Genomic DNA, 17493 nt, shown 5'->3' with positions numbered 1-17493 from the left:
TGAAAACATCTATGATAAAGTACAATCTCTGAACTCCGTGGATCAAAGGACTTCAAATCGGGAAAAATATGAAGTGAGAGAAAAGTCTCTCTACAACATATGAGCAGCAATTCAGGAACTAGGCTCCTGCCTCTAAGCTCCACAACTTCTTATTTCTGCTAACAACCTGCTGTTTCACTTATCAAACACTCATGAAATCAAGAATACCAGTGCAATGAAACAAAACAAAAAGGAAACTGACACGGAACTCATGAACAACTTTCTCACCTTTCAGACCACCTTTCCGCTTTGTAAGTGCAAAAGCAGCATGTATAGCCGGATTCCTCTATAGACTGTAATGTGTTGGAATCTCCCGCAAGTTCGTCTTTCATTGATAATTTATGTTGATCTCGGAATATTCAGGGGAACGGTAAAGAGGATCCTGGCGGATTCTCCGCGAATGCCTCCGAGACATTACGTGTCCAGTGGATATGCCCGGGGGATACACGAACATATCTCGACGAGGTCACGCTCTAGTCATTCATGATGGCGCAGACAACCGTCTTAGATGCTCTTTTAGCCACAGAGACGCAAAGAATCTACACAGTTATAAGAAATATCTAAAAAAGAAGAGAACGGGAGCAAGTTTTTTTTTTCATATTTGAAGCTATTAGGTGCATCCTTCTCTCATATTTCACGTGGTTACTTCCGTTGCTTCTCCTATGATTACAAATTTGAGGTCATCTCACATCACATGTTTCCAGTGGATGTGTTTGGTCCTCCAAAACTATTAAGTAGCTCGTGAATTATATCCTAGCCGGTGATCCAACGGATGAATAGCGATAGGTAAGCGGATTCAGGTATTTAGGCAGCAACAAAGATAAATCTCTTTCTCGCACCAGTGGTAATTGCTCTGCCGAAGCATGATCGGGGCATGCTCGAAAATCTGCCGGGACCCTCTTTACACGCACCCGAATATTCATCCATTTCCTAAGGGTGTTATCGATCTACTACCATATTTCTCCCAAATCCTTTTTTCGTTTTCTCCTTTCAAGGTAGACGTTCAGACGTTTCGTAGCAGATTCTGCCTCTTTTTTCAGTTGAGGAGTCCCTGTTCTGTTGCAGTACAAAGCCAGCATCTCCAACACCAAATTCAAATCATCTGATGAAGCCTCTATCCCGATGAAAATCTCGGCGACACTGCAAAATAAGTATAAAAAAATACTTGTCTAATGTCAAAGGTTTAGCCTACCTTACCTCTGCAAAACAAACAGCTGGTATTTATACGCTACAGATGTCGTAGAATAAGTGTGGATGCTAGCGTCATGCATCCACTTACCAAGAATTGGCCACATTTGATAGCGCACTTTACGATAGACAAAGGTTTTGGAGAGGCGTACTATTTGGGTGACAACCTGAAATTAGAAAAGCGGTGAGTACGTCGCAGTATTTGACCACCATAAAACTACGAGTTAAGTGTATAAACAAATGAATGAATACGATTGTGAATGAAAGAACCAATGGAGATATGTCACATAATAGTTATTGATTGCACATTAAATTAAACAGCAGACTGGAGTCTACAAATTAATTAACAGAAAGGGTCCAAATGCACCAACGAGCCCCCGAAAGGTTCCACATTTGGCGCCCTTGAAAGGTTATAAATTTGGCTCCGCAGAGTAGCAAAAGAAAGTAAAGCAGAAGAAGAAGTTCAATCTACATCATTCAATCGTCCAGTACCCGATTTTGATTGTGTTCCATTAAGAAAATTTGGAGTGGGGAGAGGACTGAAAGCGGTGCAAGAAGAAAGAAATGCCACCCGCTCCACGTGGCACAGTTGTAAACTTGCTATGAAAATTCTTTAAAAAGAGCATAAAGGTGCAAGAACCTAAAAGGGTATATAAAAGTTGCCCTAAACTCTTATTTTTACGCTTACGCAGTCCTCGGTTGTGCAAATTACAATTAAAAAGGTACCTTGAGAGCTTCGTGACGCACTTCCAACTCTTTATCACGAAATCTGTTAATCAACACTTCCCAGTTCTGATGTACCATCGGTAACAATTGATCATCGAAATTTCTCAACACCCAAAATCCTGCGAAACATTACAATTGCTTTTTTGACGAAACCATATACTCATAACACCTGCAGGAACCTACCCTCACGTAATATCTTCATTACAAGTATTCTTATTGGAAAGTGCGATGACGATAGCAGGTGTTTCGTTCTTTAGAAGGTCAAAAACTTAGAAGGACAACATAACTGTAGTACAGTATGCTCCATTCACCTGAGTAGAACACATTCGACACTTTGAATTGGTAGTGGTGGTGGTGCTTTCTTAGTTTCCATTGCCTGATTTTCGGTCAGTTGGTCCTCTTCAGCGGGCGACATATCCTCCTGGACAACAATGAGGACCAATAACTACATTTTGCGAATTTTTTGATAGTAATTTTGAGAAAATTAACCTCTTGTGGCGGTTCAAGTTCTGGAAACCATCTTCCCGCAGCGGTAACAAAGGCTAACATGGATCGTAAAATTAATATACAGTACTCCTGAAGCACATCACACCAATGATTCAAACCACCTTCCACTAATTACAAGTATTAGGCTGGACAGAAAGTCATGTCACCCATTTTCATTTTTTTCCAGAACTTTCCATTTTTGGAACGGAACACATGTTGCACCATGTTGTACTTGTAGAACATTCTCGAAGCTTCTCCACAATAGGAATATATAGTCGGGGGCCTTACTTAACTTTAATCACGATTCTCGACGCTGTTAAAGAGGATCCGGATATGAACACTCACAGTCTTGCGACTCGGGTGCAGCCATTCAACATTCATCAGTCGCCTCCAGGCCCTCGGCTACAGAAAAGTACTGGCTCGATGTATCCCTCACACCTTGACGGGTAGCAGTCGGCTCACCCGGATATCTATCGGTCAATCTCTCCTTCGCCCGTATCGAAAGAAGATTCTCGAAAATCTTATTATTGGAGACGAGAGTTGGGTCCCCTACGACTCTAAGCATGCCGTGTGGCTCCCTTGAGGAGAAGACCGACGCAAGCCAAATCGGACTTCCACTCTAAGAAGTGTCTCCTTTGTTGCTTCCGGGATTCGAAGGGAATGCGATTTTATGAGCTGCTTCCACAAGGCCATCACCGGTTCCATGTACGCTAGTCAGCTTCAGAAATTCACATCGTCCGTTCGAGAAAAACGATAGCCGAGACGAGCTTCGGTGCACCTCCTCCACGATAGCGCTAAGCCCCCATATAGCTAAGCAGACCCATGAAAAACTGTAGGAGTTGGGCTGGGACACGGAGCCTCATCCCTCTATTCTCTCGGCCTTGCCTCCTCAAGTTACCACTTATCCCGGTCCCTCAAGGCTTTCCTAGCTAAGAAAAACTTCACCAAGTTTGAAGTCGAACGGCTGGTCAGCGACTTCTTTGACTCTTAGCCTCCCCAGTTCTGAGAGAAAGGGATCGCTGACCGTCCCACTAGGTGGGACACCGTTCTGATTAGTAATGGCGATTATATTATTGATTAATTTCTATTGTGAACTGAGTAAAAAGAATAAAGCAGAAAAAATGACAAATGGTCCCATGACTTCCTATCCTATAATAATTAAAGGTGAGTTATGCCTGTTTGAATCTGTCCAACGCGAGCAGAAGATCTTCCACAATGTGTCTCACGTGATCGTACATTCGTGGGTCATCTACCCTTTCTAGAAGGGCCGAGAATACAATAGGAGCATGATAGTGCTCTCTACGAGAGCGAGATGCCAGAGCAATCTTGTGTACAAGATAGGTTCCTCGTTCATATAAAAACTCGGATACAGAGAGTGACATGGTCTAAACAGCTGAATGCGACTGATAATAAAACGAATGATAAAAATATGAAAGGCAAAACAGGGAGAAGCATGTTTCGAATAATAAATATTCAATGACTTTTCAACAATAATAGGCAAAGAATAAACTCGTCGTCTTACACTAGCTATTTGATTCAATGCACAATCGGCTGCATCATGCACAATCCAGTTAGTTATCGCATAAAGGCCAAGTAACTCGTATAAAAAGGCAGTCAGCAGCTGAAAAACGCAACGTAATAACATGTGATAACCCAATTCGATCAAATGACTTTGTGATGACTGAGGAAAAGTAATTGTGAGAAGTTGTGAAAGGATGAACCAAGAATCTGCAAAAAAAAATATGCAAGCAAAGAACCTAGTTCAAGAAATAATACAATAAAGTGACAACATGTTAAGAGCCAGTCAGAAAAACAAAGTCATTCTTCAAGAAGTGCGATAGAGAATGGGTAATGGATATATCCAAAGTGCCCATAAGAGACCTTAAAGTTCTACAAGATGAAGGAGAATCTCATATCTTTCAGCGCAACTAAACATTCTCAAAGAGATCCAGAAACAAATTGTTATGCTCTAGTGAATCCCTCTTCAGATCACTGTGTAACTAAGTAGCATTAATTATAATAAAAAACAGAGAAACACTTTTTAGAGAACAACACAAGAAGCACAACTTCAAAGTGAATTTTCGATACATTAGAGATTAGAAAGATTCAGATTTTGTTCATTAATGAAGGGAAGGAAAGAGAAATGAATGCAGAGACAACTCGAAGCTCAAAATTCTCACCTTCAATTGCTTCTTTTCCTCGTTGATGCGAGTAAAGGTGACGGCTACTAGCGATACCAAAGAAATGGAAAGGATAGTTTCTCCGCTCGGGACAGGTACCTTATCTAAATTTTAAAGAAATAACGTGGAATAAGAAAAAAAAACGAAGGCATATCGAAAAGAGTTGGAATATAAGGAACTTCGTCAAGATAAGTTTACTTAGACTGACTCAGACGAAGCGAAAATGCTTATGGTAGGCACATAACGGAACTGATAGATAAAGTTCTGGTAGATATACGAATACATCTCATGTGTTCGCCTTCACTTTCATATGTTATATGTAAGCGTTACTTGCACTATTCATGAGCGATGACTGTTAGTGCAATTTACAGGAGGCTTAAGTGCTTATCCAAAGCTACATTTACGAAGCTCTTTTGTTGCTACGTGTCCTCATTTTTTTCTAGTAGAGACCATTTGTACCAATGCTTCGAACCATACCACTGCTGAGGCAGCAAAAGTCTACATCACTACACGCTATACATCACCAACTAAAGTCAAGTGCTTTTCTTTGAAGGGTGCGTAGCATCAAACTGACGTAGTTGAGAAGTGTGTGGGAGAATGTAGAGTCAGGGATAGATTACGAGTATGACCTTGGCCCCACTAAGTTCCCCCTAATCGCCAAAAAAAAAAAAAAAAACGGCGCTTGTCCCTACGTGGTATGCGTAAAAACGCCCCACTTTTGTGCAAGCGCAGCTTCCACAAACGAGCGGACGCGAGGATCAATGAGGTATCCTCACCAGCGTATCCATGCAAAACAAATGAATGGGCCGCTGAGGCGGCGAGATCGTACACAAGGGTGACGTATTATATCTCACAGAAACAAGCTCCACTCTCACTCTATTTTTCAAGACGAGTAGCGGAAATTGAATGAGATCATTCTCATACTCATAATCAACACTCCACTTCCCACTCGTTTCCGAACTACATCGTTATCATTGTCATTATCACGCCTTTAATAAGAAGACACCAAAAAAAGTTGAACATGTATGTGAGAAATTGCGGGTAGAAATGGGAAAAGAAGACTTAACCGGAACAAGTTACAAATAAGCGTGAAATGATCAAATATGTTGCAAACCTGCAAAAACAGAAACAATTATGTTTGGAGTGTTTCAGTTTGTTTCTATAAACGACAAGTATTTACGTTCAATGATGTCATCGCGTGTATGCTCTTCTGGACGGGCATCTCTGATCCAATCGATACATGTCTCAGTAAGCAAATACAGAATGTGTGAATCATCTTGCGGTTCCATCTCTGCCAAGATCAAAGTTATCAGGATTGCAAGAGAAGCACGATCACTCTTTGAGCTTTCCACCATCTCAGATGCAGCTATGTCGATTACCTAAGAAACGAAAGTAGTCCGCAAAACCAATGGCACGAACAAGTCAAAATGAAAACTGTAATATCACTGCTATTATACGGTACTTTCTTGAATACTTTGTCCATATGATTAAGAGAAAATCTCGCAACTCACCTCAACTCCTCCGTGAATAGCAAGCAACTTGCAAACGGGAAGTATCCAACCAATTTTTACATCAAACGAGAAGGGTAAAGACTTCAAGAACTCTATAATGAACTACTCTCAATTCAGAAAGAATATTAAAGGCATCACCCCAGAATACGGGGTGGTACGAGTTTCAGGCGGGTAATGCGTATGCGGGGTCGTAGATTGTGGGGAAAAGGATGATTCCGTTCAGCTCTCCTTGTATCAGTGTGAACGGACGACCCCCGGACTGTTTATAAAGGCTTCTGTTGCGATGCGCAACCTTTGCACCCGGCCCCATCCTGCGATTCGGCCGAATGGGTTTTCGACAAATCGCAGGCGGGGCATAGGTGCGATAGGGAGGAGCATGAGGTGAAGGGGGTTTCACCCGTCTCCGACTGTCCAAAGTGAAGGAGGTTGTCAAAGTAAAAAAAGGCACACATTTACACATTTATAATACCATAATGATCGACCGGGGGAGGACGTGGATCTTGCTATTTTCATTTTCTGTGTCACCACCACACACGCATTACGCAAACAACAATTGCGACAACGAAAATAAAAATTCCCAATAAATAAATGGGACACAAATAATAATTAATATAAATTTCTCTTATTTCCATTTTTTTCTCTTTTCTTTTGTGCATTTCCATACACAATTTTCCTATGAAATTTTCTTCTCTACGAGTGATTTCCTGTCTTTTCAGATGTTATGCCTTCCTTACTTACTGATGAGTTCCGGGTAAGGCACTTAATGTTTTTTATGATTTCGCGTAAGGGCAGGAACGAAACGGAAATTGTTTTATCGGTTTTTTTACGGTCTTTTTTCAGGAGCCGCATCCTTGCTCCTATGTCATTACGGCTTTCGAGGTTGAGCATGCGATGGGACGAAGAAAAACTTAAGAAGAATTCTACTCTGAAAAAGATAAAGGATAAAGGATAAAGTTTCTGGCGTTAATCAATCCGCTTGGGATGCGCCCCCACGTTCACTTCAATTCAGAATCGTTTGAGGTTTACGAACGTGTATCTGGCCTATACAATGACTTGCGGTGGCTAGCCGGTGTGTCAAGTCAGTGTTTTTATCCTCCCAGACAAGTCTGGTACCAATTTATCGACCCCGGAGGGATGAAAGGCTTGGTGAGCACTAGAGCGGATTTGAACCTACGATCGATTGTGTTGGAAGCGGAACCGCTAACCGCTACACTACACCCGCTCTGAAACGATACTATTCTGAAATTTATAATGTGAGATAGTAAAGGTTGTAATGCTATTTATTGTGAGCTTCTTCATAGTATAACTAAATAGATAGTAGAACCGAATGTAAATAAAATAAATCGGGTTGAGTGAACGAAATGGATTCTTTCATCCACATGGTGCGTATGTTTTATAGGATTTATCCGAATCATTTAACATAATCATCAATAGGAATGTCAGATTTGTATGTCTCTCGAAGAAAAAAATGTTGGTCTGTAAGAATAAAGATGGACAACTCAGACAGGTTGTTTCATAGTACTCATCGACAAAAGAATACCTAAAAACCATTTAACTAATTTAATTAGTTGAATAGTTGTCCTAAAACATCATTTAGAAGAGAAGGGCTCATAAGCCAACAGATAACATTAAAGGGAGATTAGTTGTATTAATCAAGAGTTACAAGAACGAAAAATTCATTTTTGGTAGCGGAGAAATTACTTATTCAATGAAAAGTAACAACAGCAATAACATGGTATGCATTTTCTCCTGAACGGTACTTAATGAGAAAGTATGAAGATGAATAAACAACACCGGGACGAAGGAGCAGCTACGAGGACGAAGGGGCAACTTCAATTACAAACTAGAAGGAGAAAGAGCACTTACACACATCATATATGTCATATATTATATTATATACCAGTCTGAATGTCCGGCTAAAGCCGGACTTCAGACTTTCAGTGATTTTAGCTTCGCTCTCCTTCACTGATCAATGAAAGTTAATAGCAGTGGTGTTTTCTGCAAAATTAGATGTGTTTTTTAAACAACGCTTTCCTTCTCTTCTTTATGTTATAAATTAAGGCGAAAGATTACGGAGTTTTCCTTCTAAACGCGTTAATTCTACATTTGGAGAATATTCGACCATCAGCTACAAACACTCCTTCGATGCCAGAATAATATAGATACAATTTGGAAGCATTACTCGAAGTATGGGTATTCCACCTGATTTCTCCCAATAGTTATCACAGAATGATGTTTTAACATTAAATGACGTGAAAACATTATCCTACTGATAAAGATAACGTTCCACGTCAGATCACATAAACATCTTGCTACTATTTAAGCAGCCATTTGCATGCATGTTTCCACTTTCTGAGAACGGCATCCTACAAACTTGAGGCGAAAGAAGAAGGAAATAGGCACGCAGAGGAGTCATAAAGGTGAAGAGCAAAGCGCCAAGTGGTTACGGCTATGAAACGGCTGCAACCATTTACCTTTTGCGTCACGCACACTAAGTTATTGCGCACCAATGCCCGGGTCCACCGACGCCGTTGGACCCGTCGCACCCTCTTCTATAGGTATCTGGCGCCGGTGGACCCGTCGCATCCACTTCTATAGGTATCCGACGCCGATGGACCCGTCGCACCCCCTTCTATAGGTATCACCCCCTTCTATAGGTATCCGACGTCTTGGACCCGTCGCACCCCCTTCTAAGGCTATCTGGCACCGATGGACCCGTCGCACCCCCTTCTAAGGCTATCTGGCGCCGATGGACCCGTCGCACCCCCTTCTAAGGCTATCTGGCGCCGATGGACCCGTCGCACCCCCTTCTATAGGTATCCGACGTCTTGGACCCGTCGCACCCCCTTCTAAGGCTATCTGGCGCCGATGGACCCGTCGCACCCCCTTCTAAGGCTATCTGGCGCCGATGGACCCGTCGCACCCCCTTCTACAAATATCCGACGTCGTGGGACCCGTCGCACCCCCTTCTATAGGTATCCGACGCCGTGGACCCGTCGCACCGCCTTCTAACGCTATCTGGCGCCGATAGACCCGTCGCATCCACTTCTATAGGTATCCGACGCCGATGGACCCGTCGCACCCCCTTCTATAGGTATCCGACGTCTTGGACCCGTCGCACCCCCTTCTAAGGCTATCTGGCGCCGATGGACCCGTCGCACCCCCTTCTAAGGCTATCTGGCGCCGATAGACCCGTCGCATCCACTTCTATAGGTATCCGACGCCGATGGACCCGTCGCACCCCCTTCTATAAATACCCGACGTCGTGGGACCCGTCGCACCCCCTTCTATAGGTATCCGACGCCGTGGACCCGTCGCACCGCCTTCTAACGCTATCTGGCGCCGATAGACCCGTCGCATCCACTTCTATAGGTATCCGACGCCGATGGACCCGTCGCACCCCCTTCTATAGGTATCCGACGTCTTGGACCCGTCGCACCCCCTTCTAAGGCTATCTGGCGCCGATGGACCCGTCGCACCCCCTTCCAAGGCTATCTGGCGCCGATAGACCCGTCGCATCCACTTCTATAGGTATCCGACGCCGATGGACCCGTCGCACCCCCTTCTATAAATATCCGACGTCGTGGGACCCGTCGCACCCCCTTCTATAGGTATCCGACGCCGTGGACCCGTCGCACCGCCTTCTAACGCTATCTGGCGCCGATAGACCCGTCGCATCCACTTCTATAGGTATCCGACGCCGATGGACCCGTCGCACCCCCTTCTATAGGTATCCGACGTCTTGGACCCGTCGCACCCCCTTCTAAGGCTATCTGGCGCCGATGGACCCGTCGCACCCCCTTCTAAGGCTATCTGGCGCCGATAGACCCGTCGCATCCACTTCTATAGGTATCCGACGCCGATGGACCCGTCGCACCCCCTTCTATAGGTATCCGACGCCGGTGGACCCCTTCACACCTCATTTTATAGCTTCCTAGCTTCGAGGCATTAACTCGACGCCGGTGGACCCGTCGCACCCCTCATTTTGAATTTCGTGACTGACACACACACACACACACACACACACACACACACACACACACACACACACACACACACACACACACACACACACACACACACACACACACACACACACACACACACACACACACACACACACACACACACACACACACACACACACACACACACACACACGTGACAGAATAAGCCCGTTATTATATAGTAGATCATGATAGTTTGCAGCAGAGTTCCCAAAGAACTGCGGCGGGATGAGTCATCACGAGCAGTACTTGCACATACATTACTATTTCAGATATTGCAAAATCCAGACCAAACTACGTGGATTAATTGCAATATAGCGTAAGAGAGGTTGGAATTTGCTACAAGTATTTGTTGCCGAAATACCGGACCGAAAGTTTTTAAGTTGCAGAAATTTACTATTTCTATCACCACCTTCGAAAGCAAATTTCTTCTTAAATAACTAACTTCTTTGAAAATCTAACAGTAGAGTGAAGGGTACATAACTGCTCCAACTTCCTTTGCTCTATACCGAGCATACTTGACTGGGTTAAAGGCATCACTCCACGAATCTGAGGTGGTACAGATTTCAGGTGGAGTATTTGTATACGGTATGGTAGATTATAGGAAGGAGAGTGATTCCGTCCACTTCTTCCTAATTGCTGTAAAAAACGGCCCAAAAGATACGGCGTTCTGGTGCACTTTTTTCTACAAAGAGTTCGACTGGAGCACGCCAGCCTTGTGCGGCCGTGCATCTTCCGGGCCGTTTTTTACGGCAATTAGAAAGAAATGGACGGAATCACCCCCCTCTCCATAGTCTCCCATCCCGTATACGAATACTCCAGCTGAAATCTGCACCACCTCAGATTCGTGGGGTGATGCCTTTAAGTATAGAAAAGCAGCGAGAGCAACCGATACGACCGAACAACCTGCTGTCGGTACCTCTGCACACTAATACTTACGTCTGTGCGGTTGATTGCGATGGGGTGATGCCTTTAAGGAAATGAGTCCCAAGCTCAAAAAGTTGCTGTTTTTTACCCGAAAAAAACAGGTTTTTTTTTTCTAAATAACTTGTTTAATTGGAAGCCTATCAATAGAGTGAAGGGTACATATTCGCTAAAGAATTCTTCATTCTTTACAGAGATAACTCGGCTGACCTGGAAATATTCGTAGTTTTTTCAGGAAGGATGGGGGAGCACGCTATCGTCGGCGTGCTCCCCCCTCCTATGCTTAATCATTGGGCTCGGACTGTACAGCCGGAGAATCTACAACCGCGCGAGCTCCTCCACCCTCCATCTCTATTAGAAAAAAATTTTCCTCACATGTTATATATTTTCTGATAGAGTGTGGAATGAGTATTCTTCTGGTATATAACATTTACCTGTTCGTTTCGAATAGGTAGAAAACGAAGCAAAAGCTCAAAAATTTGGCCGTTTCGACCACCATTTTCAGGTCTAATTTTTCACCTTAGTCGTCAAAGTGAAAAAAAACAACTTTGGTTTGGTTTTGTAGTAAATTTCCTCGTCTATCTCTGTACTTCTATCTTCTTTCCTTGTCTCTCAACAAAGTAATGTGCTCAAAACTGAAAACACTCAATTTTTCATGCCTAAATTTGGACGGAAATTTTTCCGCGGAGTAGAAAGAATAATGAATGTGTTGTATACCGTTCGATTCGTCAAGTTATGTGGTATTTCCAGATACCTTTCATTGGCAGGCGATTTCTTCTCTGAACGGAGATATTAGCTGTTTATTTCAGCGAATTTTCGTTCCAGCGAAAGAAAAAAACACGCTCTAATCGTACATTCTAGCTCTGTTGGTTGGTGGTTCATTCTGGGCAACGTCTTCTCATTTCGTAGCTTACTATACTGTAATATACTGCTACGCTGTAATCAGAAGACAGGTAAGTCAGTAAGATTGTGCGATCATATAGTTATTATTTATATTTATTATTTATTTTATTTTATATGATAATTATGAATGGTTATTCCTTCTTTTCTTCTTCCGCCAATAATCCAAAATTGAAGGGTGTCGCAGCACCGGCTCCGAATATCGCGAGAGGGCGCGAGAGTGGCGCACTGCAGTAGAGGATGTCGCAAGAAACAGCGTTCCGGGTCGTCCTTTACACTAATATAGGGAGAGATGAACGGAATCACCCTCCTCCCCACAATCTGCGACTCCGTATAGGCATTACCCGCTTGGAACTCGTAGCACCCCAGACACCTTTAAATATCGTATCATTTCTACATAAAGCCCTTCAGAGAGAAATGAGGTTTCTTGTCAGTCCGGGTCAATTGTCTTTCACGATACAACGGAAGCCAGAGGGGCATCCGCTCGCGTCAATCAATATCAGAGCCAAAAAATAAGTTTTAAAAAATACAAATGATATGAACGAAGAAATATTATTTTGGCAACATCTTCGGATTGGTATATTCAAATTCGACTAATGTTCCACTCACCCACAGAAGATTCACGAATCTGAGTACGGCTAATCAGAACTCGTCGTACATCTACGCACAAGGATGAGGCTAGAGCGCAGAGTATGGTTTGTAAGGATGGTGCTCGGCAGATAGCTAGTCTGGTCACATCCAATTCCAGACAGGACAGCACTCCCGCTAACTAGAAATTTGGAGTAATCATGTCAATAATTGTGATAAGTGAATAGAAAGTCCGAAGTAAAAAGTCAAAAGTCACTGTCGTACCATTCCCTTTTGGGATGCGCCAACGCGTTTTTTTTTCTACTGGACCTCGTAATCGTTAAGGTTTTGGGATGTGTGTTGCGCTATACAATGAGTTGTGGGGGCTAGCCGATGAGTCAAGTCAGCGCTTTTATCCTTAGAGACAATTCTGGTACCAATTTATCCCCAGACATACGGCTTGGTTTATACAAAAGCGGTTTCGAACCATCGACCGTGCGGCTATAGCGGACATCTGAACGACTGCGGTACACCCGCCCTCAAAACGTCCGAAGAACGCATTAGATCAAAAATACGAGCGAGAAGAAAAAAAAAAGATATAAATTCCTTTCAGTTGGTAAAAGAAGATTTGAACTGTTTGATGCATGTAGCAACTATGTGGTTGCTGAAGTTCAAATTTCGCCTAATTCTACTTTTTCATGCGCATTTGAGTGATACGAACAAATAATAAATAAGCAAGTGAATAAGACAATTGGATTTTCTTCTGAACAAGCACAAAAGAAACAGGTTTTGTTGAGCCAAATCTTTCCATAAACAAGAAACACCAAAAATGTACATAAACCAATACAAAAAATTTCATGCAATTGCAATTGCAATTTCTTCTAAAACAAAGAATATCCAAGCTTACCTGATGGAACATGAGATCGTTATTTGAAGTTCTTTTCCTCACGTACAATGGTATTCTCTCGGCTAACTCTCGTAGCTTTCCATGCATATGGAGAGAGAATGCAGATACGTTCTCTGCTCGTAGTCGCAAAACAACCTCACTGGAATAACAACTGAAGCATTGCAACAAAAAGCAGCTCATCACCGTCTCCTCTCCTCTACTGTTGGAGAGCAAAAGAGTCAGACAAATGATCCTTAGCACTCCTAAATCATTACGACAAATCGAGCAAATCAACAAAAGACGAATCTAACACGAACGGCACACTATTAACCTTTTAAAAAATGCACAACCATTCACAAACGCAGAAACGCCTTTCAATTTTCCTATAAAAATTAGGTTAATGCTTTAAAGATTTTGAACCACATAAATTAAATTATTAACTTTCAAAGAGACCACAATAAAGTTATATTGCCCGAAGAAACTTTGAAAAATCAACACTCATGGATAAAAGCACCTGTCAAATGAAGTAGTTCCGCGTACTATCAGCAACAAATCCAACAGAAAAGGATCTAAAGCCCCATTAAACGCTTTCTTGCAATCAGTTCGGATAGAATCAACAACTTCCAAGAGCGTCATTCGAACATGTTCATCAGGATGTACCGCTAGAGTCGAGCATAACATCCGTATCTTCAGGAAAAAAATTAGTAAACACAAAGAAAAGTTGCATTAGAAAGGAAAAAAAACACTTGTATAAATAACAATAATTTGAAATCATCGATGAAAACGTATTAATTAAAAAGCAAACTCACTATTTTGCTGATGTTCACAGCTGACATAGTTTTCCACTCAATATTCCGTCTCACCAAAAGTTCAAGTATTTCTGGCTTGATTTCTTTCGATTCTTCGACGTTAGCAATATCCTCCGCCGAATCTGCTAAGGAATATCGCACAGCCATTGATATCACCTATAGAAATATTTGCTTCAGAAAAAAATTGCTGCATGAGGTAAGTTAAGGAGCAAAATTTGTCATTTTCTGCAAAAGAAAGAGAAGAGGAAATATCGAACAACGGTTCACAAATAGAATTGTGGAAGAAATATGTGAATGTGGAACAAATAGCACCTTTAAAGACGTAGTTGTGATATCCAAATGCTCGTTGACTGATTCACAGATCGTAGTGGCCAAAGTGGAAGATAACCCAGGTAGCACAATGCATAGGGACAAACTGTCCTTAGAAGAGCTCACCAGTACTTCTAATATTGCAAGAGTCACCCATCTGCAAATCAAAAACTGCTGTTTTTATTTTAAAAGAATAGTGTTTAAAATGTATGCACCCTTTACATTAGATTGAAATGAACTGAAATTTGCTTGAAAATGTTAAAACTTCTACTAAGTAAAACATCTCAGATAAGAAATGTGCCATTTCATGATACCAATTATTGAATCATCTCTTACCGTGGTTTAAAACGTATTCAAGGAAAAAGGCACTACGCATGAACACCGACGAAAAAAAAATAAACCCAAAAGGAAAGGTAGGTGAATGCTCGGCTACGCATCAGTTTTTAGAAATGCAAAACCATCAGAAAAAAGAATAGAATACTTGCAAGACAAAGGGAGTTAAATATTCATAGAAGAAAAGAAAAAAGGTTTTAAAATGAAGTTACTTGTAAAATCTGAAACTTTATTTATAGAAGCTTTTCAATATGAACATATATACGCAAATCTAACCTGCATCTAAAATCTTTCGAGTAATTGGAAAGGACTTCTAAGGAAACAGAAACAAGCTTTCCATACAATGGAACACATTGAGGCAATAGGAACTCTAAAACAACGTTGCGACGATTTTAACAGAACGTTCTGCGAAGACTTACCTTTTCTCAATGCATCGGAACAAAGTATGTATTGAGTGAGATCAAAGATAGCTTGCAAGACTGAGAATACCACAATGGAATCGCCTTCGATGTTCGATAACAAAGCAGAAAGCAGTGAATGGACATGTCGGAATTTGATGGAGTTGAGCTAAACAACAACTGGAACATGATCGTGCTGAGCTGAATATCAACGTTCGGCAAAGAAAATGGAACCGTACTATTCAACAGCAGGAAAAAAAATTCAATGGAAATACTGGAGGACTTCTCAACCAATTGAAGACTTATTAATAAGCATCTCTGTGGTGTCTCAAGAATAAAAAAGTAGAATTACCTGTATATATTGACTGGTTTTCGCATTGTCTCTTCGAAGACAGGCATGTATCACAGCAGCATATCTCGAACGATCGCGGTTCCAGTAACCCTTTGATATCGAGGACTCAGCGCCGATCTGAATCAACAGGAGGTCTTTGTATCTTAACATTCTCTCAGTTATGACAGCACAAGAAATCAAAGTCTTTTTTGAAAGAAAAAGTCACGAAGGAATGTTACCCGTAAAGCAATGAGAATCGCTGCCTCGCACGCTGCTCGTTCCTGTACATCCACTACCGCCCATTCACCTATAGAATTCCTTGTGTATGTCTATTATGAACAGTGCTGAGAACAGCAATTCGGAATAGGAAAAAATGACCTTAAAGTACCTTCAATAAATTCTTTGACCACAGTAAGAATTTCTTTAACATCTCGGCTCGCTTTTTGATACAATACCAACTGTTGAAGGAGAGGATGAATACGTTCCAGAACGAATTTGCTCATCTTTTGTGACTGGACGTCTACTACCTCATCTCTCAATGCAACACTATCTCAAATAAATCGTTGTAGTTCTCCATTCACAGAAAAGAAGAGAAAACGGTCATCGCACAATGGTCAGCATTATAGTCAGCACAGTGGTTCAATCAGTATTATATCGTAGAACTCCAGCATAAGAGTGATTGACAATAATTAACTAGCAAAAAAAGATAAATTTAAGTTTAGATCACCAATTAAAAGTGGATAGCGTTCCAAAAAATAAATGAAGTCGCAAAATAGACAAACAAATTAAAAAATCCACGAGAAGTAATACTCAATAAACAGAGGAAGATATATGAGAGACAGAAATCAAAATCAGAACTTATTTTATCATGTCGTAACTGCCGGCGTGGTTTGTGTAGCTACACAAGAAACAACATAGATGTGCGGCTGCGGTCACACATTGTCAACTACCATAGGGACCCTGTGGTAGTTGCGTAGGCAACTACCACAGTACTGATATTCTTGCGCTGATACGCTAGGTTCGACCAGTACTTGTCGTCCTTATCGTCCATAGAGCACAAAAGCTGTTTTCCATAGAGCGCTGGAATCGTCACACCGTTCACGTCGTCAAACCGTTTCATTCGCATAATGGCTGCTGCTGCTAACTTGCTGACTCTTCACCACTTCGTTTCGGTTACTATGAGCGCGGAGCTTGCATCAAAGACCAAGGAGGAATGGCTCGCTGAGCGTGGATTGCTGTGGAAGGAGCGACCTTGCCCCAGCTGTGGAGATCCCTGTAAAGTTACGAATCAGGCGGATTGGAGCAGCCTTCACGAAGGCTAACCCAACGGCCCTATTTAGGGCCAAATGCTTACGGATACAAATCGAAAATGTGTGAATAAAAGCCGTTGTATGCGTAATTGGTGATAGCGGATTGCTATGAGATTTATTTTTGGTTTTTTTATTTGCAAGTATTACATGATATGACTTTGCTGGTCACTTCTTGAGAGCTCTTTTGAAAGATTTGGTGAAATTAAAGAGTAGTAGTTCCAACTCTCTCTTCCTCCTTCCTTAGTAGCTTTAGTCCACATACCCCTAAGAATGATGCTTAGGTTTTAGGGTCCCGACTGACTCAGCTGTTCATTTCCAGTAATGATCTGTCGATTGATGAACCATCTCTTTCTCAAATGCTTTTCAAACGGGAAAGCCATTTGTCACTTAAGAACGATTTTCTGCTGATGGTCATTTTGCGCGCCGTGGAAGTACAGCACGGCGGTCTCAGCGCGGCAGAGTGGCCCACCCAACTACCACAGCACCAAAATATCTTCACTATTACTAATGTTTTTGCTTTTTGAATAGCCTCTAAGGATGCAGTCGGGCCGAGACGACTTGAAGTCTGTTGCAAGTGAGCGGGCGGCAC

At 42.1% G+C, this 17493-nt stretch overlaps 1 protein-coding gene across 2 annotated transcripts; it reads right to left on the bottom strand.

The window, feature by feature from the left end:
* Positions 1–325: 325 nt before the first annotated feature.
* RB195_001809 (uncharacterized protein) lies at positions 326–16720 on the bottom strand (the record flags this gene model as incomplete). Of its 2 annotated transcripts, none has more annotated exons than XM_064198758.1 (23): positions 326–332; positions 994–1179; positions 1237–1394; positions 1954–2072; positions 2137–2204; positions 2265–2374; positions 2443–2529; positions 3615–3824; positions 3962–4060; positions 4620–4723; positions 5800–5998; positions 6131–6222; positions 12571–12730; positions 13436–13574; positions 13929–14101; positions 14224–14379; positions 14536–14689; positions 15142–15235; positions 15285–15432; positions 15616–15732; positions 15834–15901; positions 15983–16144; positions 16588–16720. In XM_064198758.1, the coding sequence occupies 23 exons, from the start codon at positions 16718–16720 to the stop codon at positions 326–328; spliced, it is 2943 nt and encodes a 980-aa protein (XP_064054639.1). The 2 variants fall into 2 exon arrangements, with proteins under 2 accessions (XP_064054639.1, XP_064054640.1); XM_064198759.1 differs by having other exon boundaries at positions 16588–16714.
* Positions 16721–17493: the final 773 nt, after the last annotated feature.

The sequence above is a fragment of the Necator americanus genome, chromosome IV, assembly GCF_031761385.1.
Source record: "Necator americanus strain Aroian chromosome IV, whole genome shotgun sequence".
NCBI classification, from domain to species: domain Eukaryota; kingdom Metazoa; phylum Nematoda; class Chromadorea; order Rhabditida; family Ancylostomatidae; genus Necator; species Necator americanus.
Note: the sequence above shows the minus strand (reverse complement) of the source record. Positions and strands in the feature narration are given on the sequence as shown.